The sequence below is a fragment of the Anopheles gambiae genome, chromosome 3 (assembly GCF_943734735.2).
Source record: "Anopheles gambiae chromosome 3, idAnoGambNW_F1_1, whole genome shotgun sequence".
Classification (NCBI taxonomy): Eukaryota; Metazoa; Arthropoda; class Insecta; order Diptera; family Culicidae; genus Anopheles; species Anopheles gambiae.
Window position 1 is genome coordinate 93,824,931 of NC_064602.1, and position 27,421 is coordinate 93,852,351.

Consider the following 27,421-nt stretch of genomic DNA (forward strand, 5'->3'; position numbering starts at 1 on the left):
CTCCCGTTGGGCCATTCAAAGCGGTGCGGCTGTCCGCTCTTCATTATGTTTCTCGCGCTCGAAGCAAGCGGATCCGCCGACGGCAATAGGGGGTTGTTTTGCGGTCCGCAGCTCTGTGTGTATCGGGTTTTGCTTTCTTCTTCAGCAGCAGCAGCAGCAGCAGCTTCCATTCGCAAGAGGATTTGCAAGCGGCAGCAGCATCAAACGAAGAAGAAGTTGTGCTGAATCGCAGCATATCCCCAGACCGTAGGCTGGCAGCAAAAGCAAAGCCACCCCCTGTGTACAACCCACCCCCCCGCCACGGTGGTTAGAGAACGCATCTCTCCATCCATCCTCTTCGGGCCGAGAGCAAAATTTTCACCTGTGCCGTGTGTAGTGTGTGTGTCTGTGTATCCATCTCGCGGTGGGGAAGAGTTTTGTGTGTTTTGTGTTTGCGTGTGTGTGGTGGGCTCGATTGTGTCAACGACAACACAGGCCGCTGTTGGGCACCAGGCAACGCGCTGGCCGGGCAAGGGAAGAGCGGTGTGGGGGAAATGGAGGTGAGTGGCGCGCATGTGTATACGTGTATAGCGTGAGAAGAGAAAGGGCTTCATCGCCACCATTTCTACGCTCGCTCCTGTCCGCGTGTGTGTGTGTGTGTGTGTGTTGGATGCTGGCGGAAAAGCTCCCTTTGATGGTGTGTTTTTCTCCGAGGTGCGCCGAAAGAAGCGAAGCGAAAGAAGTTGTACAACGTTGTAGTAAATCAAAGTTCTCTGGTCGCTAAGACGGCTGTGAAGGCAAAAGTCCAAACAAGAAGCAAAAGTTGTGCAAAGAAGTGTTGAATATCTCTTTCGACCGTCTCTGTGTGTGTGTGTGTGTGTGTGTGGATGCTGTGAAGTGGATGAGGAAAAGAGGGAGCGTCCGAAAGCCATTTCCGGCGTTGGAAGCAAACGTGAAAATCGGCTCTTGAAGCGAGCGAAAGGCGAGGGCTGGGGGCTCGCTCACCGTCAACAGGAGGCTGTCCGTGCTCAAGTGCCGAGTGTGAAAAAAGCCATCATGATGGCAGCAGAGTGATTCAGAGAATGCCGTGAAAAGTCTGCAAATCATAAAAAAGGGCGAAGCTAAATGTGTGTGAAATAGCTCCCTCCTCCTCCACAATCAAATGTAAATGCAATTTCCGTAAGGCCTAATCCCTAATCCCGTCCGTGTATGTGTGTTGTGTTACAGTGCAATACAGCGAAAGGATTTGCTTTGCCCCCAACTCCCCCAAAAGTGCTGAAAAAGAGCTCCTCTTTACCCCAACAACAACAACAACAACAACAACAACAAAAGTGCTGCATCGCTTCCATGCGTGTGTTTGTGTGTGAGAGAGAGAAAGAGATAGCGAAAACCGAGTTGGGGGAGTTCTGCACCCTTTCCTGCCGCGGTTTACCACACCTTGCTGCAGATTGCGCTGGTCCGACGATGCAAGAGTTCGTCGCTTGCAGCAGCAGTAGCTCCTTTCCTTAGGGCTCACTGTGCAATGTGTGCGCGTGCGGGGCAAAAAAGTAGAACAAAAACCGGAAAATAAAGTGCAAGCTGCTCCCACCATGATGCCGTCGTCGTTGTCGTCGTCCGCTGGCCCGTCAGCGGTGTGCCGGGACGCGTTTCTAATGCACAGTAGGCGGCGAGCTGCGGTTTCCACCGGTGCGGGGAAGGGGCATCAGTAGAAAGGACCCAGTTTGTGTGTCTGTGTGATGAAATGTATGTGAGCGCGTATCCGTTGTGACCGGTTTAGTGAGTTAATTTAAGCTGAAAAGTAAATCCACTCAAAGTGTGGCGAGTGCGAGGAGAAAGAAAGGCGTAGCCAGCATTTGAAAAATGCAAGTTTAGTGAAAACCAGTGCTCAGAGTCCGTTCAAGCGAAACGCCCAAGCAAGGAAGCAAACGGCTGGACCACATTCCCAAGGTGCCACAGCCAAGGTGGTGGTGGTGGTGCACGTTCTGCAGGTTCTGTGCAACTGCAAGCCAATGCCACACGCCGGTTCGTGTTCGTGTGGGCCCCACTAGGGGTAGCCTTGGGCATCTAGAAGCAATCTAGCGCCGATCTAGTGATCGACGGGAGGGGGTAACGAGAACAAAGCATATATAGAGTTAAACCGTTTGCCAACACACCGCGGTACGGCACACCTTTGTGTGCGGGAGGCCAGTGAGATACGTGGTAAGTTGAATATGTTTTGCTTCCTTGCAGCAGCATTTAACATCGTATGGACGACATTTCTTGCAAGGTTTGGTGGAACGAATGCACTTCTAGTTCCAGGCTCTGGTTGGAACAAGTTTGTCCCGGCCCAACTGGGAACATTGTAGCAAGATCTCGCCCTTAGAAAGCACATCTTGCAGCCACGACCCAATTAAATGCTAATGGTGGGTAGACAAGGGCGTTCAAATAAATCTATCAAACGTTCAAACACCAACTATTTACATGTTTACATGCTTGTTGGGGGATGGAAGGTGCCCGATGTAGAAACCAGTTCTAGAGCAACTAGAACCAGAGATGCACGAAACAATTACGATTCGCTCGTTTGTGGCGGAAGCACCAGGTCGGTTTGTAATTACATGCCTTCGGTGCGAAGCGTGCCACCACGTGGAGGAGATATGTGTCGTGGTCCATTAAATCTACTCTCAGGCGTACATTATTCATAGCTCGTTGGATTGGATCGTTTGCACATGACGATGACCTCAAAAAAGCGGGATCATTGGGCGATGCTGGGAAAAGGAGTTGTGATAAGCTCGTTGCGATTAGCTGGTGCGAAGGCAACAACCTCCTTTCGTGCAGAAGGCTTGTCAGTCTTCTTTTTAGTCACCGAGATTCAATATTCCAGAGAGTTCTCCAGTGTCAGCAGCAATGGAGCTAATCTCTAATCTGTTGCTTTAAAAACTTCTTTACGAATAATTCTATTTGACTTTTGAGCGTGAAATTGACATCTAGGGATCGATGTAACAAAAACTCGAAATGAATTCTATTAACATTCTAGAATGCGAGGTATGTGAACGAGGTAGAACTGGTTAGTGTGATTAGTAGTCACAGTAGGAATTCATCATTTGGGCTGCAATTTCTGAATAATAGAATTCTCATCCTCAAGTCTTTGTTGATAGTCTTGTCTGTCTATTGGATTTAGGAGTCTTGAAGCATAGAGCAGATTTCAAAACATTTAACAATTTTTCAGTTTGTTGAGATGATGAGATTGATGGCTGTGTTTAGAAGTTTTCCAAAACCTTTTTTATGTTGATGCAATTTCAAAGTGCACCATATCTTGGACTAACATCAACAATGGAAGAAGATTCTTCACGGAAGATACAGAAGATATATCCTCTCAGCTATCCTGAGCCTTGAGTCTACTGCTGGAATACACAGCATTTGTTCAGGATTGAGACATTTTATGCTATAAGAACAACTAGGTCGGATTACAGAAGAAATCCTCATCTTTGAAAATACGTTTGGTAATGCTTCATATGGATGAATTTGAAACGAACTTTAATGTTTGGTAACGACTAATAGAGCTTTTAGTTCAAGATCATCCACTCCAGAATGTTTTGACTTTAAATTAAAAAAGAAAGACAAATATTATTATCTAGTTCATCCCTGATTGGCGAATGCTTACGCTCTAGTTTCCTAGCGCCTACCCTTCCCAGCAAAACTTGAGACACGCAAACTTCACACAATCCCTTTAAAAACCGCTGACACTTTCCGTTGCCGCAACGCGGAAATGAACCGTCAGCGAATGAAATGCGACCTCATTCACTCTTCAATCAAATGCTTCGTCCACTCTTTTTGTATGCTCCGTTTGCACAAATCGGACTGCAATCATCCCCTTGCACTTACACCCACACGCGCCGCGTATGTTGCGCATCGAAAACGAGAGCAAACGGAAGCGAAAACAAAAAACAAGACGACGGCAAAAGTGAAGCTCGTGGACGCAGTTCTTGCTTGTGGCTCTTGCTTCGAACAAGCTTAGAAATATAAATGCCCTGTTTGTTGGCTTGTGTGTGCTTCGTTATCAACCGTTTGGACCTTGGCGCAGCAAGCAAAACGTGCCCCGGCGCGGCTGATCAGCTGCGCCAAGCACAGTGGTTGAATTGTCTCAGGTCTTTCGGCTGGTGGGTTTGAACCCGACTCCGAACTAGCCGCTATACTACGCCACAACATTCGCCCAAAGTGGGTTCGTTTGTGGTAAACGAGATAAAGCTACACTTATCGCGCGGTATTATCCAACGCCGGGTGAAATGTAAATCCTCCTGCTCGTCGTTCCTTGTCATAGCACGATTCGCTGTTATTATTAGTTGCTGGTAGAGAGCATCAGCAGCGACCTCCGCGATACATCCGTGCACCATCCAGCAGCCGTGGTGTACATGGTAATCTCGCGAATTACAGTAATGATGATGATACTACTCTCCCTACCCTCGCAGTTGTACCGAGTGATTGTTGGTAGTACCAAGTGATGCGATCGCGGGTTTGAGCTGATCTACATAGACGGTAAAGGGAATAACGAGTGAAAAGGGCATCTAAAGCCACAACGATCGTCATTATAAAGGTTTTCCTCTGAACGGTTTGTTGAGAGTTTGGTTCAATTATAATTATTTGTTCTTGGTTGGTAAACATATCAATTAAACAGAAACAAAACAAGATCACTGGTAAGTGTTTCGTACAGCGCCATCTATCGGTTCAATCCAAACCAATTTCGTTGGTTTGATTGGTTGTGATCATTATTGCAAACCAACTTTACGTAATGTAAATACTTTTGCGGCATGCATAAAATTACAACATCACACAAAAATCTCAAAGATTCCTCCCTTTGGAACTCTATTCCATCCATTCTGCCTGCTTGTAGACACATGCTTCCCTCAATGTCTCCATTCCTGTCCCTAACTTACAGCGCGTTTAATTTATCATCCCATGTTGCCTTCTTCGTGACACAAGCCGCGTTAGTCGCAGGGTCTTTTCACACACGATGATCTAATGTGCGAATGATCCGCTGCAGCATGTGTGAGATTAAACTCGCAAAACAGTCCGCTGGCTGTCCCTCCCGTGAGTGCGGTGGCAGTTCCGCTGCATCTTTAGCTCGGTCGGTGCTGCATCGCCGGCGGGGAGAAAGGAATAAAAATATAAAATGCTAAAACCAGCGACGGCTTTATGTGCACCTCGCCGTCGTTGGTTTGGTTGTTCCCTTCCACATCCGCGTATGGCCCGGTATGACCTTCCGGGCTGTGAGCCTTGCCTCTGTGCGTCGGCCGTCTTCCCGCAGCGAGGAGATGATTGGCAATGAGATGCGCTTAAAATAGGACCAAGTCTTTTGGGCCGTCTGCGTGGATGCGTCTGTGCGACGAGTTTTAAAATGAATGTTTCCTGCTTTCCTTGCGGCAAATCGCTAAATTACTCGCACGGCAAGCGCATTGGGAAGTAGCCGTTTGACCTTATCAATTATGTTGGACTGTTCTTACAATTTAAAGTGTGATAAATTAAGGTAATCTTTAGCTTTACTACGAAGAATGTCCAGAACATTTGAGATTCTGTAACGTCTCTAGCAACACCTTTTTTCTGCTCTCTTTTACCACTTTAACCGCCAAGAAACTAAAGAAAAACCTCCACCCACTCAGGGATTACCGAGGCCTCCCTCTCACTGTATGCATGATTAATAGCACTAATTATGCTGTTTCACTTTTTTCGGTTGTCTGTTGTTTATGTTTCTTCGTTGGAGTCATCGCTTCGCTTTCTACCTTCACTACCGTCCACTTTTGCTATCAAAGTTGCGCTTGTGAAGCACTTTTTTGTCGATGCTTTGCACAAACAATTCACACGACCAAACACGCGTGCTGTTGTCTTTATCGGGTTCGTGGCTTGGTAAAATTTGCAGTCGGTTTTTTTTGTGGTGTAAATATGATCCCGTTTCCGGTACAAACAGCTAGCGATGCGGAAAGCTAAAAAAGCAAATTCTTTAAAGAAAAAAACTGCATCATACAACAAGAATTACCGAAAGAAAGATAAAAACACACTATGTATTTGGTAGAGCATGACGCTTTTTCTCACGAAACTGTTTTTTTTTGCCAACAGAAGCTTTTGTTTGTCGCTGTGACACAGTATCGGATGACACTTGAGCCAGGTGTTGGCTGAAACAATTAGCGACAAAGTGTTTGTTTATTTATTTATTTATTTATTTAAGTTTACTTAACTCTTTTTTTTGCTCGTATTTCTGGGGTTTGCTCGTATTTCTGCACTCAAAAAAATATATTTGTTTGTGATTTGCAATCGTAATTTGCAGTAATTTGCATAGTACTAGTTCATGAAATAATTGTGATATAAGTTCATCGTCAAGCTACGGGTTCGTCTTTTAAGATGCTCAATTCATATATATTGTTTTACTGAGTCGCTTGAATCACAGGTTTATTTCTAGGCTTATGAACCTATGATTCTTGTCGCTCATTCCGTTTCTTTAAGCAAAATATTACCTTAGGAAAAAAAGAACAACTGACGGATAACAAACTATCTACAAGCTTGTTTTGTGTATTATCTCCTTCACATGGTGGATTTAGATAAGAACTCTATTTGCTGTTCTAAACCATCCCTTCCGTAAGCAAACAAACTTCCTAAAGCGCTCGTCTCTCCAAGTCGTAATTACACTCTGTCACATGTCAATCAGCACGCATGTCACGATTTGCACATTCCCCCGCATCGTACAGTCCAATAATGTTCCTCTCTGCCCTGCACTGCCCCGCCGAAGCGAAGCGTTATGGCGACCACGCAAGCCCAGACGATCGCGTAGTGACGAATGATTTGCCATATCAAACATCGCACCCCGTTGCCATACACCGCTCGACGCGTTTTGTATTTTCGCGGTCACTCTTTTTTTTCTTTCTTCCACTCGATACCCTGCCAACGAGCACGATAAACATTTCGTACAACCGGCACAACCGGCGGGTGACAAATATTGAGCCACGGATTCACCGTGAGTCGTTACTATTTGGTTCGCAATTTTTTTTTTTTGGGACAGCCCATCTATGAGGTGGACGGATGGAGGCAAAAACCATTTAAAGAGCATCTCTCGCCGTCAGCACACACATCAGCTGTGGTGCTGGGTGAAATATGTATAATTCAATTAGAATGCTTCTAATTGGGACGATCATCCGGGGGACGTGTGCCCCGATGGGATGATATTTTCGAGCATTTGCCCTTAAGAAAAAGTGCTCGACGCAAGATCACGCTCGTCCGAGCGATCGGCTTGGACGCTACTTCCTTCGTAATGTTGGGTAATAATAAAATTCACAATTATATTTTTAACCTACCCAGTACAAATAGACTGTACAACAAGAGGAGGGGACCTTTTAAGCATAGAGCGAAAATAACAGTAGGAAAACAACGAACATTGTTTCCCAATTTCCCTGAGTGTGGCAAAATTTATGGCGCAAGTGAGACTGACTCAACCAGCAATAGAGAGGAAGCGTAAAGATCGCTTCGTTGATCGTTTGTTTCTTTCTGGGTGGTGCGGATGAAAAGATTTCAAGAGCAACAGCTGAAAATCTGCTGTGGTTGGTAATTGTGCGCGTAAAATGTAAAACAATGCGAAAATACTGCTCGTCCCCAAGAAGGAGGCGCCTCGACCGTTGCGAGTGCGATTTATTTTTGGCTTTTTACTATCATTTTTAAGCATGTCTTCATGCCACATTTGAAGCTGTGAAGAGTTTAGTTTATAGTGTTCAGTGTATGTTGTCGAGTTTGTCATTCTTTTTCACCCTAAAGGGTACATTGCCCTTTTCCCTGTGGTCACAAATACCATTGGAATAACGTTTAATTTTCTCTCAATCAATCCAGTGCGACTCACAAGCCGAATGATAGAGATCGCAGCCAATTCGCAACCTCACCTCACAAATGAACTGCAATTAGACGTTTGATTGCCAATCGTATGATCCATGTCGGCAGCGAAGGCAAAAAAAACCTAGCTGTAAACAAGCAATCGTTCCGGCACGGTTGTGTGTTGAATCAGCTGCATCGAACCGGCGGGTTGTGTTGTTGGTATCGTTTAGTTTTTCCCCAGACCAACAATCATGCAGTGTGGTACTAAGAGGTTGTTGGTTTTTTGTTGCTTTTCTTCTTCAAAACCACTGCAACGTCACGGCGGAAAAATTGGAGGTGAAAGTTTGGCATCACACAAGTTCACAAAAGTGTGGATTTGGGATCCGATGACACATGGCTTTCGGTCGTCCCACATTTGGGGGCCGACTGTGACTAACTCACCTTTCGAAAATGGTGAAAAAGAGCGCCACGGAAGCTCAATTGTATTTTTCTATTCATTTCCTGCGTTTGCACGTGCGCGTGTGTGTGTGTGTGACAAGCATTGTTCGAGGTGTGGCAAATTTTGAGTCCGCGAAACAGTTCGGTTCCGGCACCTGCGTGGTTTTTTTTGTCCGTGTTCGTGTTAATTTAATGAAAATTGTTTGTGCCAAAAAGAAAGTAGAAACCGGTGGAGGTTTTTGTCGTGTGCAGAGGGCACAATGGAAATAGTGTCGGCCGTTTGGGGATTTTGTGCCTCAAAATGATATAATTTGATAAGGTTTCGGGTGGAACTACGCGCCAGCAGCTCTTGCAACTTGGTTGTGTAGACTTCCTTTTGTGTCAGATGAAGATGAACAGAATTGTTGCAAGTTCCTATCCTCCTTTTCCAATGTAGATCTGAGAGAGCATCTGTGATTTGAATCTGAAGATCCCAATATTGGAGTATCCCAACAATATGTGTCTTAACTTAAGATCTTGATATAGATGACATAGACATTAAGCTACTAAGGCTCTGCTATTCAATGGAAGCTCATTTAATACTTTGTCAACTTCAGAATGCAGAATATTGAACTTCAGGTGATATCTTTCTCTCCTGCCCTACCCAGAACCAGTTGGCTACTGCATTATGACGTCATAATCATCGAGATCTTCTCATATTTTGTGTCTTATATTTGTATTTCGTTTGAGTACATGATATTGACTCTATTCCATATGGTGGCATATCGCGGGAGCTGGTTCTAATGCCCTTTTCATGTAGACATCTAACGATCCAATATTGAGATTTGGACTTAAATCATTGCTATGGATCATAATCTTAATTATATTTTAAGGTAAAGCTAAAGATCTCTCGTGACGTATCATCGGTATGTTTTAGAAAACTTTTGAAAGCTATTCCCACCATGAAATAATGGTAGATCCTGCTAAACAGGCATGAACATAAGACCCTTTGCTAACAGGAGTTCCGCTTTGGATCCAACATCTGGCAGGAAAGCAAGTTTCAAGCGAATCATTCTCTCCATCTGTGTCGTCACTGGCAGTAAAGTCAACGACATACTACAAATACTTCACTTTCGCTTTAGTTATGCCATGCCGGCAATACAGTTTTGCTGCCATCGACTCCAACTCGCCCAACGGTCTCTGTTTCACCCCTTGCGGACAGATTTGCGATGAGTTTTGCCTGCAATATTGGTCAACCGGCGCGCTTCGAGCGAACGAACGGTTTGCGCCACCAACGGTTTCAACGCTTCATCGCGTACCTCTTTAACAGCGTTTGAGTCATCGGCGTGTGTGTGCAAAACTCGCCACGCCACGCAATTGCACAATATGCAACCGATCAGACGAGCGACCACCGTTTCGCAGGTTTCTTTCTCCCTGGTCTGAAGAATGGGGCGGGCTAATGCCCCACGCTGCTTACTTCCCGACGCGACGAGACGCTATCTTTTTGCTTTGCCGACACGCCGCGTTGAGCCGAAATTAAAACAGAGAACCAAGACAAAACAGCAAAAAAACGGAACACAAACTAACGCTGAACAGTGGTGGGTTTTTTTCTACTACCCTCACACGCAATATATAATTTTACCCATCGTTTCCGCTCGACGCTCGTTGCTCGGTTGCTGTTTGGGTGATAACTTCTGCTTTACAACCGTGCTACTGCTTCCGCTCAGTTCCTCACATCCAATCGAGTTTAAATCGGACCATATTTAAAGAAAAATGGGTCTGAGAAAGCTTTTAATTTGCCCATTCAATTACTAACTACCTCACGTAAGAAAGGTTTTGCTTTTCGGGGTGTTAGAAACCTCCCGAAATCGAGAATCAATGTATTTTCTTCCCATTTCAAGTGCTTGCAAACTGTCAACACCTTCTTTACTGTCGCTATTTTTCAAAACAGGGAACTGCTGAAAAGGGGGCCCCCGGGGGGGCCATAAATAGACGCTAGACAAATGTCAAATGCTTGGGTGCCCTCGGCTGAAAATAGCAGCACCCCCTACTTGATTCTTGTGCAGCTCGGTCGCGGGGGCCTCCTGTGGGTATCGCGTATTCTAAACCGCTTTGCGGCGGTGGCAATGGTCACATATTTGCCCAAACGGAAACGTACAGCGCAATGTTTTTGATTGGTAATAAATAGATTAGAATCTCGGCGGGAGTACGTTCGATCGACGAGAAGGCAAGCAATTTAATAACACTTGCTTACTCGTGGCGATTGTGTGTGTGTTGTGCGCTTTGATTGAACCGATATGTTGAGGGTTACAACAATAATTGAGAAACATTAGTTTGAAGCACGCCTAACACAGAAACTGTTACAGTTGTTTTGATATTTCCCAATCGCTTGAGTAGTCGCGTGCACAAGTGTGCATCAATTATTCCGATCAAGTTGGGCAGTGCTATATAATTTAATCCCCAACGCAAATGGGTTAATTATTGGACTCTCTTCCTGGCTGCTGCTTCCCTTATTTATGGACGATTTTTATGCCTTGAACACAAGGGGCTGAAGTGACTGGATTGTATGTAAAATAAACGTGCCCGATCGGTATCGACTATTTTGGCGTCGTGCGTTAGCACGGAGCACTTGCAACGAGTTGCACTCGGGCGAGGGGGCTTGTTTATTATCGCTCTGCCCGTTGCTACCAATAAACAAACGCCATCAACCCGGATGGTGGGTGAAGATGGTAAATAACGAAACATCCCATCAACCCAAAAGTTACTGCTAATAGTCTGCACTAATCGTCGCTATCGCTGCACGTCAGTAGATAGTAGTGGTAGCAGTGTTGTCGTGTGACGTTGGAAATTAGGCAGGGTGAGGAGAGTGTGTGCGTTTACACGGTACCAAACAAAATGTTGCTGTCCATGTGCTGCGGCGTTTCCATGCTGGTTTGGCTAAACGATTGCCCTTCCGTGCACGTGTTTCGTTTTGCTATACCAAAAACACCAGCACCAAAACACAACTGCTTACCACTGTACTTGGTTGTGTTTATCTGGGAGGTGTTTCAGTTTCGTGTCTGCGCGATGTCTCGGCGGTGACGCTGTGAAAATGAATTAATGCGCAAACATGACCACAAAAAAAGAAGAAAAACTAAACAAACGAAATCATAAAGATGTTTCGCAAAAGAAATGTCCCAACTCTGTGCTGCTGCCTTTGGCGCGTGGAGCCTTGTTAAGCTAATGATGGGGGTCGTCCATGCATTACTGCTCCTCTTGTTTCTTCGCTTAATTATGATCGCGTTGAAACGTGTAAACAAATAGCTTAAATCGGAGCAGCGATTAAATTGAAGAAGCTGCAAAGTCTCGTGGAAAATGCTTCTCGTGGAAAGGGCAAACCGTGTGCGTGTGTGTATTTATCTAACCAATAAAAAAATAACCTGCTTTAGCTTCCGTTTGGTTCTGCAAAAGGAAAACACATCGTAAACGCCCCCGTCCCCCTACACAAACATCCCTTTTCCGTATCTCGCAACAGGATTTGCGATCGTGATTGAGGGGCAGAAGGAACAGACAGAAAAAACGACCATTTTCCGGGACGATTTCCAGACCATGCCGTTTGCAATTCTGTATTTTTAAAAACGTGCCTGACTTTACTCACCGATCGTGCCCGCGATCATGCCGGGGCGATGATGTCTGACGTATTTTGGAATATCTTTTTTTTTTTGTTTTCATATTTGCATTTGCAGTAAGATAATAACATTGCCAGTTCCGATGAATGAGGCAAGTAGGCAAGCAACAGTTAAACGAGGTTTGCGATTTTCTCGAATTCCTGCACACGTCTGGAAGGGGGATGTTTATGCAACACGATACATTGCCCGGTATCTGACGCCATAAACAACAGCTTTGGGGAGGAAATAAAAATCGTTCAGATTTTTCCAAGTCTAATCGACTCAGCGTCACTTGAAGACGTTGAACCGGCTGACGGTACAGTGGATTACAGTGCTGATCGTGAGAGGTGAATGTTTGTGGTATTTGAGCGATTACTGTAAAGTCTGTTCCTCGCACACGATGCCCCTAACGCCACTCAATGCCTCAATCGACAGTTTAAGTGTGCGTACGTGTACCCTCTTGTGTGCAATTCATCAATCGCGATTGATCGATCGATCGTTTCTGCTCGAACGACCTTCATCGGTTCACTCGAAATGAACCACCCAACTTCATCCCTCTCTCTCTCTCTCTCTCTCTCTCTCTCTCTCTCTCTCTCTCTCTTTCGCAACCACGATCGACGCTTATTCGGGGGGGTTATTTTTAATTTTACTACGCTCTACTACAAGTAGCATTTCGCCGGTGTTTTCGGCATTTTGACGTCTGGCAATGCAAGGTTGGCGACAGATGGCCGGTCTGGGGAGGGACTTGTTTGATCTGCTGCTGCTGCTGCTGTTAGTGAGATTACTTGCTCGCCGGCCAAGGTTCGATGCCACATTTTGACGTGTGAGCGACGTACCTAGGACAAAGTGCAGAAATGTTCGGTACAAACCTCCTCAAATGGTTTTTGTAGCGTGTTAGTTCTGTGTGGTTGGCAAGCGAGAAGCGAAAAAGAGAGTTCATTTCGTGGTAGGTGGTGACTCAAGGTAGTGTGAAATGCGGCAAGATGTTGGAAGACTTACCGTTCCGGCTAGTGAAAGTTGGTGGTTTGAGGTTAAGGTCAGCACAGCGCATTCGGGGACGTTTGACATTTCACAGAACTGCGTGAACTGGTGTGGAATTAGTCATTCGCGTTTTATGTGAGAAATTTCTTCAGTACAATTCAGATGACTTAATACAAACACACCTTAATAGTCATTACTTTGATACAAGTCACGCTACTGTAGGATATCAAAACATGTGACACACTCGTGTAAGTCCCAATTTACGATAATAAACCCAGTGGAAATTTGCACTCTAGAGCCCACTTCAAAGATGGGATGACTCAAGTACACAGTTTGCACATACAACGAGGAAATGGAGAAGCACCTAACAATCTTTAAACCAAGATAGCGGTGATGCACTTGAAATGCGGCTGAAGTGTGCAAGATCCTTCGGCATGTATTCGAACATGTAAGCGCTACCATATAGTATGACACCCTCGCACTCATCAATATCCACAATAGACTCGTCCACTCCCAAAGTGTCAAGCAGTGGGTCAAACCCAAGTACCGATCAATGCCGGTAGATAAGATAGAACGCCCATAATGACTCCTCCACATGTTAGCACGAGTGAAAGTTTGATGTGGAAGTATCATTGGGCACTAAACACACTTACCGAAAGGGTTGTTGGCTGTCTGTTTTTTCCCCTTTCATCTTCCACACTGTCGCGAAAATCCTTCAATCAGGGCATTCGCTTATCTTATCGCAGCCGCGCGCACAACATGTCGAGCACCGGGACACAGTCAATTGGTAATTGAGACTCATTAACACCTCATCAATGCGCTCGCTACGATGGTTGTGTCGCCTGGCCACTGCCTTGTTGGTTTGAAAGAAGGTGAAGGGGGAATAGGTCGGAATAGCGTCGCAACGGTGTTTGATGTGCGTGTTGCATGCAGCTGTGCTGTGTGCGGGAAAAACGCTCTGAACAAACTCTCGAGTGTCTGTTAGAAGTTCGATGTGATGATAGGCAATTAACGAGACATTACGGGCGTGTAGGAGTGGGCGCTCTTGCCAATGCAGACCACGTCCATGTGAGTGACGGGTGTGATGGGGCTTGGAGATTCGAACTTCCGGACGTCCGGACAGGTGTGATGCGGGTGCGATACGGTACACGCTCTTCCAGGCCACGTCAATCGCTTATTCATTCTGCTCTGGCGACGTTCCAGAATTGTATCAAAGTAGCAAAGACATCTCCACAGACGCCATCAATTGCCATCAAGTGCTGCTCTCGCTAACATGTCGTATCTACTGGTTCCTATTCCCCATTGCAGAAAGTTAAACGCGTAGTGTGTACGTTGAAGCAGCGCGCATTCCAGGTGTTTGGAGTTCCACCGTGTGGAGGAACAGATCCGGGAAATCATGTCCGGCGGTAAGGATCGTCGATCAAGGGCGAGCAAAACGCAAGGATGGGAAGAGGCTGGCGGCGAGTTTTACCAGGAGAGCTATCCGGCCGACCTGGAGGGTATGCAGCGAGATCCGTCGAAGATCGCAACCCTGCTACCGTCGAAGCAAACGCGAAATGGTAAGTACTTGCCTGGTGGGAATGATCAGAAACAAGATCCTAACTTGTGTTTGTGTTTTAGCTACGACAAGGCGCGTCCGACCTGCCCAGGGACAGGACACAAAAGGTGGTACGAGGCGGCGGGCCAGCTTCTCGACCGTTGCCCGCCGAGGCTCACAGTACCACGAGATGCAGGTGGCCACCCTGCCCGATCTATCAGGTGAGTTTAAACGCTCGTGGATGAGAAGATACTGTGGGGTTTCTGATAGAACTTGAATTACTGTAATGTCCTTCAAACGACTTTCACACAAAGATAGGTCGTAATTATTCCATTATCACAAATAATGTTTGTTGATTTGGGTGGCATTGTTGCGAGTGATGGTTCCATCGGTGTAAAAATCGCCCCAAAAATACAACTCATGCAAATGAGCAAGAAAAAAAAAACAGAAATAAAAAACTAATAACCATTGCATTCAATGCTAATGAGCTTGGTCCATAGCTATCACCAAAGAGAGGGAAGAGAAAAAGAAAATAAATTAGCTACCCCACATCAAACCCCCACACATCTGTGGGGAAGGGAGTGTAACAGCAGCGTGAAATTGTCCCACGATGATATTCCGTATCCGGTCACTTTATAGCTGGAGCTAGTTCTTTTTTACTCTTGCCACTCATGATCGGTGTAGTTCAACGAACGACTGGCAGATTGATCGACCAGCAGACTGCGTGCGTGTCTCGCGCTCTCTTCCGCTCTCTTCTATCGACTACTAACTTCGCGAGCGTATTGCGGGGAGAGGATCGTAAATTATCTCAAGAGCATCGCTAGCGGCCTGCTTCCCGATGATAGAAGTGGGGTCGTCGTGTGTCATGCGAGCCCTTACGAGATACCGTTACATGTGGGTGGCGTGAGGATGATGAGAATCCTATATTTTTTATTGAGCCGACTACGGCTTTGGCTTTGGACTACTGCTGTGGAATCTTGAATTATTTGTTTTGTTGGGAAACTGATTTCAGTAAGAACTTCAACTACAGAGAAATCTTCAAAGAACGTGTATTTAAACGACTGAATAGTCACAGCTCTTTATCGCTTTTAAGTTAAGTTCTTTGTCTTGTTCCGTTGGAAGATCAGCTTGCTTGATTCTGTTCAGCACCGAACGAAGCAAAAAGCAATGAACGAAACAAAGATTTAGCAAGATCATCAGCTCTTGGGTGGAGAATGAGTCATCGCCGCTTTAATCATACGTGGAGCAAAAAACCTGAAGTTCCAGTCTGTTGTTAGAATTGCTCTCATATGTAATGATCCTGACTATAGGTTGTATATTTTGTACGATTCGGCGTCACTTAATTCTTAATCAATGTCTGTGAAGATGGTTCATTTATCGTTTAGTTTAAAGAATCAACTGATCTTGCCCTCGCGACCTAACACTGCAGCATGATTACAGCCCTCCACACCAGACCCAGTTGATTGATCTCCATTAGATCGTCACCGAGTGGCAGCTAACGAATGTGCAACGTGCGACGCATGTGACGGACGTTGCCGTTAAATTGCGACACTGACATTAACCTAGCGGTGTGGAGCGAAACCATTGTCTGTGCTGCAATTGTTACCCGGAAGTGTGTCTGTGTGTATGTGTTTGTGTTCCAAGCACAGCACACAGCGCAATGAAACAATGGACCTTTGAGACTGTTGACTTGCAACGAACGATCAGGGATGATCAGGGCCGGTGTTGGACAGCATTGTAAAAAGGGCAAAGGGTTCTTTGCCTCTGTCAGATAGTGTCTAGGGGTTACATTGCAATCATATTGAAATGCCTTTTCTTTACTTGTCCTCCCAGAGAACCTGATTAACGAGGAGCGAACATGGGAGGAGATTCGGGAGATCAAATCGATGCCGGTTCCGATGGCACAGAAGCGAGAAATGAAGGCACAGCTACAGGTAATGCTTACTTCCCTTTCAAAGCATACTAAACGCACCATTAATCGATGACTACTTTTCCCTCCTACAGAATGCTACCAAACTCCGACTGCAAGGCTTCGAGCAGATCAAATGGCGCCGGCGGAAAGCGTGGCAAAGTTTTCGCTCCAAGTGGGGCGAATACCAGACCAAGCTCGAGCTGTGGCGCATGTCGCTGAAGACGATCGAGGGCAACTTCGGGACGGGCGTAGTCGCGTACTTCCTCTTTCTGCGCTGGCTAGTCTTCTTGAACCTGCTGCTGTTTCTGTTGATCTTTGCGTTCGTCGTACTGCCCCATCTAGTGCTGCGCGAACCGACCGACCTGCCGTGCGATCTGGTGACGGATCCAACGTCTGTCCAGTGTTGCTCGGAAAGCTACGAGAATGTGACCCGTACGGCTCAGTTCTCGGTGCTGGATCTGATACAGGGCACGGGGTTCGTCGAGGGTACGCTGCTGTTCTACGGCATGTACACGAACCAGATCTACGGCTACAGCCCAATGGAGGATCGAGCATACCATACGGCGCGTCAGTTGCGCATGTCTGCGGCAGCAGCAGCAGCGATTAATGGATCGACCGTAGAAACCAGTAGGCTGCTGGAGAGCGACCTGCCCGACCCGGAGCGGCAAACGATCCTGTACTACGATCTGCCCCTCGTGTACGTGATCATCATCGCGATCTACTACATCATCACGCTCGTCGCCATCATGCGGGCGGTCGTGCGCCAGTTTAAGGATAGGATCGCCGAGGGCGAAGGCCTGTTCTACCAGTACTGCAACCTGGTGTTTGGCGGGTGGGACTTTTGCATCCACAACCAGAAGTCGGCCGACATCAAGCACCGGGCGCTACACAACGAGATCAAATCGCTGCTCTACCAGAAGCGGTTCGAGCACGAGCGCAACAATCGGTCGCGCGAGTTTATGCTCAAGCTGATCGCGATCCGGATGCTGGTCAATCTGGTCGTGTTTGTGATACTGCTGCTCGCTGCCATTACGATCTACGTGCTGTTTAACGTGTCGCTGGCCGAGCTGGAGCCGAACTTTACGCCCTCGCATCCGGTCAGCTTCAGCGAGGGCATTGGCAACCGAACGCTGTACATGAGCTGGCCGTCGTCCTGGTCGGTGTTTTCGTCCGCGTCCCAGCGCGGTGCTATATCGTTCGCCAGCACCATCACGCCACTGCTCTCGTCGATCAGCGATGAGGTGGGAGCAGGAGGTGGTGGTAGTGGAGGGTTCAATGCGACCGACCCGACGATGGAGCGGCTGTCGCTGGAGGAGAAGCTGCGCGTGCTGTTCTACGAGTTCCTGCCGTACCTGGCGATCGTGTGCATGAATCTGGTCGTGCCGCAGCTGTTCAACTATCTGGTGCAGTACGAGAAGTATTCGCCGCTGTTCGTGATCAAGATCAGCCTGTTTCGGACCGTGTTTCTGCGGCTGTCGTCGCTGGCGGTTCTGCTCAGCCGGTTCTACTTTCTCATCACGCCCATGAACGTGACGCAGAAGCTGCTGCTGAATGCGTCGTCCGAGCAGGGCGTGGAGCAAATCCTCACGACCACGTTGGCTCCTTCGACGACCACTGCCATGCCCGTTACTACTACCACCACCATCAGCAGTACCAGCACCACACAAGCCGCAGCCAGTCTCGTGACCACCGTCGCATATCAGCTGCCCGAAGCAAATGCCTCACTCGTAGCGAATCTAACCGCATCGACGATCTCAGTACTGGGCACACTCCTTCTCGACCGCCAATCGCCCGTGTCCGAGGCACAGACGCAGCAACAGCAGCTCCAGTTGCCCACCCAATGCTACGACGAGCAGAACGGTGCGCCACAATGCTGGGAAACGTTCGTCGGTCAGCAGTTCTACAAGCTGTTCATCGTCGACTTTGCGACGCACTTTCTCGTGACGTTCTTCGTGAACTTTCCGCGGGCACTGTTTGCGCGCCACTCGAGCTCCCGGCTGGCCAAGTTCATCGGCGAGCAGGAGTTCGAGCTGTCCAAGCACGTGCTGGACGTGATCTACTCGCAGACGCTCTGCTGGCTCGGCACGTTCTACGCGCCCTTCCTGCCGGCGATCGCCGCGCTGCTGACGTTTCTGATGTTTTACATCAAGAAGTTCGCCTGCCTGGTGAACTCGAACCCCTCCGCCATCCTGTACCGGGCGTCCCGGTCCAAGTCGCTGTTCATGTCGACGCTGCTGATCTCGTTCACGCTCGCGCTCGTGCCGGTGGTGTACGCGCTGGCCGAGATCGTACCGTCCCGGTCGTGCGGTCCGTTCCGCGGGCTGCCGTCGGTGTGGGATCGGGCCATTGCGGCGTTCATGAAGATGCCGCAGTTCTTCCAGAACGTTATCTTCTACTTCGGCACGGCCAGCTTCGCCATACCGTGCTTTGTGGTGCTGACGTTCTTCATCTACTACTACTACGCCGTGTCGACGGCCAACCGGCACATGGTGCAGGTGCTGAAGCAGCAGCTGGTGCTCGAGGGCCACGACAAGCAGTTCCTGCTCAGCCGGCTCAGCCTGTTCATCAAGCAGCAGCAGGAGTACCAGAAGCGCATGATGCGCCAAGCGGCCGAACAACAGCAGCAGCAGCAGCAGCAATATCAGCAGCAACACTCCGTTTCGAGCAACACGGCCAACATTGTGATACCGCCGCCGTCGGCATACCAGCAGCAGCAGCCACCGGTTGTGCCACCGCCCCGGACCAATAGTCAGTCGCAAGCGTCGGAACCGACGCCGGCCCTACCTCCCCGGGCTGATCGCGACTCCAAGCCGAGCAGTCGCGATCGGCCGAAGGATCTGCCGCCGCCGCCAATCCCGGCTAGTGGTTCCAGTTCCACCGGCAATACGACGGGTGCGAACTGAGGCGACCCAGCAAATACCATGAGATTAGCCCACAGACTAACCAACGTTTGTTCCTTTCCTCTTCTCTCGTCCCCGAGGTGGACCGAGAGCGGACGTGCGCGACACACGCCTGCCGATCGTGATATTATATTCCAACTGTTAGGTTCTCTTATGGTTTTATGAAATCAGGCGAAATTAATATTATTTATTTGTTAAGCTACTCGAGCAATTTAGGTTATTAGATTTGAGTTTAGATAAAACGCGGTGCTTCGGTACTGTCCGGCGAAGGGAAGCGAACTTTATCAGTGGCCATCAGAGCAAAACGCCGACTCCTCCTTCACAAGATATTATCGGTCAGGATCAAGACTCCAAACTCCTCAAACTGAGACGCAGTTTTTTGAGGGCGGGTTTATCTCACTTTTGAAGTGTATTGTAAAAAAAAGGTTTGCTAATAATCGGAGCGTCTCCTTTTCCTCTTTTATCGCTCGCTTTGTACATATATGACTCTACGTTAGTGTAATCTTCTTTGCGTGTTTGTGAATATTTTTAAGTGCAGCGTTATAGTGAGCAACTGATCACTAGCTTAGGTATCTGTGTTTGTGTGTTTGTATATCATTGTGATAGTATAATATATGCAGCGTATCGTGACATGCTCTCGAGCCGAACGAGAAGAAGAAAAAGTGGAAATACGATCGATCGAAGAGCAAGAATGTCGTCAAGCAAATAGTGCAAATGATACCAATTGGAATGATTTGAGCAAAAGTAGTCATATTGAACAAAATTAAGTTTGGATTGGATTCAGAGGACCAACACTAAAACCACTCCCGGTCCCGGGCGATTGAAGCATCAATAGGAGTGAAATATGGAATAGAGCGAGCAGAGGTAGCATGTATTAGCACAATCTAGAACAGAAAAAAGACTTTTTCGCAGCAAACCAAAAATAGGCAAATTGTTTAGATGAAATCATTGAAAGCGAAGGCTCTAATCCCTCTGATCGATCAGGAGATCCTTTCGCACGAGTGAACACAAAATACCGACATTGAGACTGCCTACTTTTAAACTTTAGTTAGTGAACGAACGCCACCGTGCTGAACGATCGCCCCAACATTGGTATCATCCATCAGCCCAAATTCCCGAAATAGCCACAAACACAAACATGTATGCTCAATGTACCATAGGTCAGCTTTTGGAATGATTTACTACAATCGTAAACAATATGCCGCGAACAGCATACAGGATCCACGTTTTTATACTTTCAACGTACAGGTGCTTCGGATAAACAAGAAGCTACATAAATGCATCGAAATAATTACTGGCTTGAACGTGTTCAAAGCCAAGCAGCTACAATGCAGCTCCTATACATAGATTTCCGCGGTATTCCGTACTCTTGAGCGCACAATAAAGCGTGTGTGCGCGCGAAGTTCGTCTTTTACGTAAATCCTCATCTCAAACATCTTATTCAAGACTACCGACGCACGGTGTAATATTCAACACTCAGCATATGAGTTGGCATGATTTCTGGTAGCATGCAGTTAGTACGATAATATTATACGTAAAACATAATTTTATGTCGAAGGATTTAAACTAAGATCTCATTAAAAACCACACTATAGTAGCTACAACGCGACGTGCGGTTGGTTTTGCAGAGACATTGTCAGCTGGAAGCGAGAGTGGCGAGAGTGTGAAGAAAAGCTACCATCAGATCGGAGCTTCAGGTAAAACCAATAAATTATTCGTCAAAATACAAACGCGTGAGCGAATTAGCTGTTGATCGTCTATTGTTTTCAGTATGCCGATTGTGGTGTTGCCGAGAAAGAAATGTGTTATTCAATTCATACAGTCGGGGAAATACATGTAGCTACAGCCATTGCTTTGGGCAAATTTGTAATGTATCGTCTTCTTTTTCTTCTTGGCCTGCTCATGTACGAGCACGTCTAGTAGACATGGCCAGGTCGCCAATTCGTTTCCAGGAATCTCGATCCTGGGCTGCAGTCATCCAACCACGGCTGCATCCGATCTCCGACAGGTTGGACTCCACCTGATCCTCCAGTCATGATCTTCACTCCCTGATTTATCCGTTTTTTATTGTATTTGTTTTTTTTTATTACCTGTTTGTAATTTATGAAAATTACAAAAAAAAAAGAAAATTAAAAGAAATTTTTGTTCTATTTATGTCTTTATGTTTAGTTATGATTCGTCTTGGTTTGATGATCAGCCACAGTGATCACGAGGGGGGGGGGGGGAGGGGTGATCCGGTGGAGCAGGCTACTAACATTTTTTTCTGGTAGAGGGAGCGAAAGGTTATGGTTCATGATTCCTAGGTTATGGGACCCCATCGTTATTAGCCCAATTCGGGTTCCTATTCGAGTGTTTCGTGTTTCGAGATGTTTTCAATGGATATTTATCCATACTTGGTTTTATTTACTGCCGGACTGGTATTATTATAGAAGGAAATGAGAGAAAATCATGCATTACTTAAATAAACATTGCACAAATATTGTCAAAACGGTCCTAAATCGACATTTTTTACCAGTACCACAATCTCACCGGACATTAGGTGTTATAAACATAAGGGCAGCATTTATTTGACTCCTAAACCTTTACTACAAAGCTTTTCATTGACGTATGCGACATAGCTGACATCTGCCACCTTTCTTAAATTTGTTGGGTTAATTGTGTCACTTTATCATTAGATACTGATTTTGTTCGATTCAAGAACCGACACAATCCAATCTTTTTCCGACGTTACACGCTGTGTTGTTGAGATTTCAATTTCAATTGATGTACCCCATTTTTTATGCAAATCATATTCCAAATTGCTCATCAGGTATTCAATCGTTTTACCGGTTTTGTCCAACTGATGCGATATAATTGGTGCTTGCAATTTATATTTAATTTCGTAAATTTCGTCCAGCAATGCATCTTTGTAATGAAATACACATTTCGGCGATGCCTCTTTAAGTATTGGGTTGTAATAAGAAGCACAAGTCCACTCTTTACGAAACATGCAGGCCTCCGAATCTGCCATCGAACGCTTCAGGTATGTTTCACAGTCGCTCTGGTACATCTGGTAAATGTCATAGAATCGTTTGTTACCTATATGAGAAAAACATATTTTTGATCCTTATAAATGTGTCTTGCTTTGGTTGAGTTTTGGGGATACATACGCTCGACCCACACTTTTTGTTCCGTAGAGAAGTGCGTTTCGTTCAACCAGATGCATCCAGGGAAGATGCTCCAGTTCGGCTCATATGCCGACACCAACATCACAATGGCAAAGTTGTGCTCTTTTGTAGTTTTATTGTACATTGGATGATACTCTATCTTGCCAACGGGAATGAATGTTGGTTCTGTACCATTTCTAGGCCATATACCACCGAAACGTACCACGTTAGGTCCTGAATCTCTCCGTCGGAGGCAATACATTCAATATATTGATACGGTGGATACGCCCATCCTATTTCAACCTTTGAAAATAGTAACGTTTATTTAAATTTCAAGAAAAGTACTATAATGGGATTTACGTTAGCATACGAACCAGATGAGGAGATTGTTTATTCAACGAACTGTCCTCCATCGACTTGGCGAGTCGTTCTTGTCGTAAATGGCTATAATACTGCGGACATTCATGGAAATATTTTTCTGTCGAGCTTATCTATTGCTGTGGACAACAAATTACCGTTCTGTTCGTACAAAAAGTGATAAACTTGCTCGCATCCAACCGTTGTTTGATAGAGGGACAGTTTGTAATGTCCACACATGTTCCTTTGACTCCATCGGAGTATCCACATTTATCGGAATAGTGAAGATCAGAATCAACGTATGTTACTCCATCAAAGGGCATGTTTGTGTTCTGTTTATTCTTTGCAGGCAGTAATACTGACTCGAACCATGCTTTGTGAGTGCTAAACCGTATTCCAATCATCGGAGTGTCTACGTCGGTGTCATACCCAACAAGATTCAGTCCTACTACATAGTTATGAACACGGGGGATTGAATGTATTGGAGCGCCCAATTGTATCTGGTAGGAGCTTAGTGCCGAGGATGGTTCGTAGTGCAAACACAAATACTTATCCAGCGTGTCTTGTAGCAGTTGGTATCGATGGCGCAGTGTTGCAAGACATTGTTGATTTTTTCCTAGGGTTGTTACTAATGTTGTTGATGACTTTTTATAGTCTGGGAAAACATTAAAATAGTAGCCAAATGGCATTCTGCATGCATTATTGATATTGAACACAAAATCGTTGTCGTTTTGCTCACCAGTTTGAAATTTCTCAGTTACTACCGCTTTTACTCCAAGTTCGATAGATGGATTAATTTCGTCATACCAGCCACAGATAGTTGGAATGAATTTGACTGGAGATTCTAGTTTCACAACAGCAACATCGTTATAATTGGGCTCGGCAGTGCGGGTGTAGTTGGGATGCACGATGATTTCGCGAATAGTTCTCTCCGACAAATCATAAAACAAGACCTTCGAAGGACGAGTCCTAAAACATGGATGAAGTATAGCTTTTGCTTGTATGGTTTTGCCATTTGTTGCTAATTCTTCTTCTTCTTTTGGCTCAACAACCGTTGTCGGTCAAGGTCTGACCTGTACTACTTGTGAGCTTCGCATTCAGTGATTTATGGGTTATCCCCCCCCCCCCCCCCCCCCCCCATAATCCATTGAACCCATAACGGGCATGTTGTTAAGTCGTAAAGTCGGCTGTTTGTTGCTCATACTTACCCAAAATATGAAGTACATTGCGCCAATGTAACGATTGCGTCAGGTTCGACATGTGCACCGTAGCAAGAGGTCGCCAAATCGTCCGCCCAAATCAACTTTACGGTATGAGAGTTGAAAGGCATTTTATTTTTATTAGGATCAAAATCATCTTCGAGAAGAACATCATCATCAAAGATGTAATTGTTCGTATGCTCTCGCAAATGTTTGTGACGTTCTACGCAAACGCTTGGTTCGAAAACGTACTCCGCTGCATGTGATTGCCGAAAGCTTTCGAGGGTTGTAGTGATCCAGTCACGAAATTTGAATATTGGAATGTATGCATACACATTCTTTATGGTGCATTGTATTCCTACTAAAAATGGAACGGTTTTACCATCATGGGACAGTCTTATTTCTACCGGTCCGCTGGTCCATTTCTAGAAAAAGATAAACATAAGTATGTGTTAAAAAAAGAAACATATATTCCGCCGGACACTTACCGAACATTGGTTGATGCTTTCGTACTCGTCACATTTTTTTTCTAGTCTAGATTCACCAGTTCGCGTTGCAAATAACAAGTTTGTAACACATTTCGAAGTGTTAATCGGGAACAGGGGCTCTTTTATAATTTTTTTGGCTGCCAAAAATAAATGGAAACATAACACTCTGAAGCTTGTTTAGTGCAGTACCAATACTTACAATCGTAATCATACAATGGATAGTATAGCTTATTGGCAGCTTCTTTGGGCCATAAACAGGCTGGAATAACATGCTCATTAATGCTGCACAGGTCACAAAAATAAAACACCCAATAAACAATGTAAAACATTACCAACAATTCCCTCGGTTCAATGGTAGATACATACTCAACAGTTTTCTCCAGCTTCATAAGGGCAATGTTGTCGATGCTTGACCCGTTTTTGTAATCCGGATGAACTGAGAAGTCAACGATCTTGTGCTTTTGCTGAACATGATCGTTATTATACCAAGGATCTTCCGTGAACAAAGCTAGGTATGACGCACTAAACATATAGATTTGATTGATGAAAGATTGATCATCGTTCGAATGTAGAATGCTGGAAGGTTTTCGAATATAATGGCGCTATAAACCACGTGACCGTGTAAACAGACACATAAAGACAATCTCAAGCCGTGAAGCGAGCCAAAATCAACATGACTGAAACATTTCGGCCTTAAATGTATGTTCCCAGCTGTCTTTCCGTATGGTGCGATGATATTCGATGAAATTCCAAAATTACAACAGCTACTAAAACACATGCTACAGGCCATCTTGGCGAATACCTTCCCAAACAAACTAATATGTGTAACTTACTTTATACTTCGTTAATCGAACTATGGAGACTGAATTTTGAAACCTTTTGTTATGAACTGCACTATTTGCTCTTTATTTATACACTTAGAACTTTACATTTATAAATAATATACACGAAATACAAACACGTTAAAACGTACAACACTTTACAACGTAGGCCGCGCGCCAGCCGCACCGAGCGCCCCTTCCGAGAGCTCCTGCTCGATCGGCCTTCGTGCACACTCTGCCTAGGCGCTCGGCACACACTAAGCCTTGCACGCTTAGTGTGTGCGACAGTGTGCGTGTACACACTGTTGTCCCCCTGGACGTTGACCGGTGGCAGCGCAACTGCCACGGCAAGTCCAGGGGTCGGCACGCACGGCTGCCCACAACACCTTTTTCATCGCTGGATAAACATTTGTACATCCGTTTTTTTATTATAATCTACAATCTATTTTTTCTCCTATAAAAAAAACTGTTAAGTTCTTCACGGGCTGGATTGAAAGCCTTCGCGGACCGTATGTTTGACATGTCTTCTATAGACTAACGATAAACGGGGCCCTAAATCGGCGGGGCGATAGGCAAGAGGGGTGTGGAAGGCTCAAGTCGAGGTAAGATAAATTCATCCGTATTATTTAACACGCACGAGGAAAGCAACTTTTAGTCATGTAGTAACACTTGTTTTTTTTTCTCACTCGTTTCTCTTGGTGGCAAAATCGGCAGTCCGCGTGCTCTTAGCATTGTGTAGGGGAAGGTAGGTAAAAACGGACACTACGGGTAAGATGGACACTTCCCATAAATGCATAAAAAAGGTAATTTTCGAAAAAATCAACAATGCAAATGTTGAATTATGACGTGGTGGAAAATGGTTGCACAACCTGATAATCTTGAAAACTTAAGCGCAATCTTGGTGGAATCTGAAATTGTATGGAAATGACGTTTATAGCTCACCGCGAGGCCACATGTGGTGAAATATACAGCGAAATGAACTATTTGACAGGCGAAATATCTTAGGGAGATTTCACTGTATACGAAACATACGCTGTTGCATTTGTATATTATGGTATGTGATGAGACTGTTTAATGGATTTATATAATACCTTTTGTACGGGACGCAGTAACTAGCACCTAGAATTACGTTTTCCGTTATCAATGATCCCAGGCATTGGATGATATACGATTTCTCCTCAACAATCAAAGCTGCATGTGGCGATTCAAAGGGTAACGCTAACAGAAATTGAGACTTGGATTGATATGTTGTTGTGAATCGTTTCCTGCAATATCATACAAATGTAAATTAGCATAAAATTTTACTTTTATTTTGTATGATGCTTACCATGAAGTGATGTTCTCTGGTTTGGTAAAAGCAGATCGCTAGCAAAAGCTGAAATAGATTTTTAAAATGATTTTAAAGAAAATATATAACAAAATATGTAAACAAAAGTGGTTCGTCTATGTTAGAAAAACTATTTATTGCAGACATCATCAAAACCGTAGAAACCCTCGAAATAATTCTTCGTTAATATTCCATTTAGCTGCCCGACTTGGCTTACACTTGCTTCTTATTGCAGAGGTAACACTGTATGGTGAATAAAGTGTATTTTACACTTAAGTATCTTTAATGCGACGTACCACACCACACGTTTTATTGATGCTTACCATGTGGTAATGTTAAAGTTGAAACCACTAACACAATGCGTAACATGGGCGAATCGAACATCTTCACAACTCGACGGTTTCCGCACGAATGATAACGAACGTTGGATCGAACTGTTTAGTAACATAGCGACAAACGTTGAAACTAGTTAGCAAAAATCCAATATCGAAAACGACAAGATGGGGAATCCCATGAGCAGCAGACTTGAAAAGGCTATCTTTTATTATGGAATCTCTTGATAGAGATGTAGATCAACTTAATGACCTTGACTCCACGTTACAGGGGATTCTAACATCAAACAAATCAGCTAGTGGAGAAAATGATCATTACTATGTTCAATTGTGCTATTGTTTGTGAAACGCAACGCTGCTTTAGCTTGAGACGTAGTTTTACAAAGTTTAGCTAAGCTGTTACACATTCATTCAAAGCTTTTATAATCCAAATACAAACATAACGTTTACTGCAAACGTTAAACCATGTTTGGATAAAATAAAAAGTAACATCTATCAATTTAATTAAGTTAATGTTACGTGAAAGCAAATTAAGCTCAGTGGAATTCTATAAC

At 45.3% G+C, this 27,421-nt stretch overlaps 1 protein-coding gene across 2 annotated transcripts; it reads left to right on the forward strand.

Annotated features, from left to right (window-relative positions):
- Positions 1 to 37: 37 nt before the first annotated feature.
- LOC133393067 (transmembrane channel-like protein 7) lies at positions 38 to 20,942 on the forward strand. 2 transcript variants are annotated; one of them, XM_061656349.1, is made up of 5 exons: positions 38 to 2,178; positions 14,157 to 14,407; positions 14,469 to 14,606; positions 16,219 to 16,319; positions 16,390 to 20,942. In XM_061656349.1, the coding sequence occupies exons 2-5, from the start codon at positions 14,245 to 14,247 to the stop codon at positions 19,198 to 19,200; spliced, it is 3,213 nt and encodes a 1,070-aa protein (XP_061512333.1). In that variant the 5' UTR covers positions 38 to 2,178; positions 14,157 to 14,244; the 3' UTR covers positions 19,201 to 20,942. The 2 variants fall into 2 exon arrangements, with proteins under 2 accessions (XP_061512333.1, XP_061512334.1); XM_061656350.1 differs by lacking the exon at positions 38 to 2,178 and adding an exon at positions 13,692 to 14,063.
- Positions 20,943 to 27,421: the final 6,479 nt, after the last annotated feature.

Bases quoted from the DNA above. Each gene is read 5' to 3' on its own strand.
- LOC133393067 (XM_061656349.1), top strand. From the start codon at position 14,245: ATGTCCGGCGGTAAGGATCGTCGATCAAGGGCGAGCAAAACGCAAGGA. The intron at 14,408-14,468 runs GTAAGTACTTGC...TTTGTGTTTTAG, and splicing joins GTCGAAGCAAACGCGAAATG to CTACGACAAGGCGCGTCCGA. The intron at 16,320-16,389 runs GTAATGCTTACT...TCCCTCCTACAG, and splicing joins AAATGAAGGCACAGCTACAG to AATGCTACCAAACTCCGACT.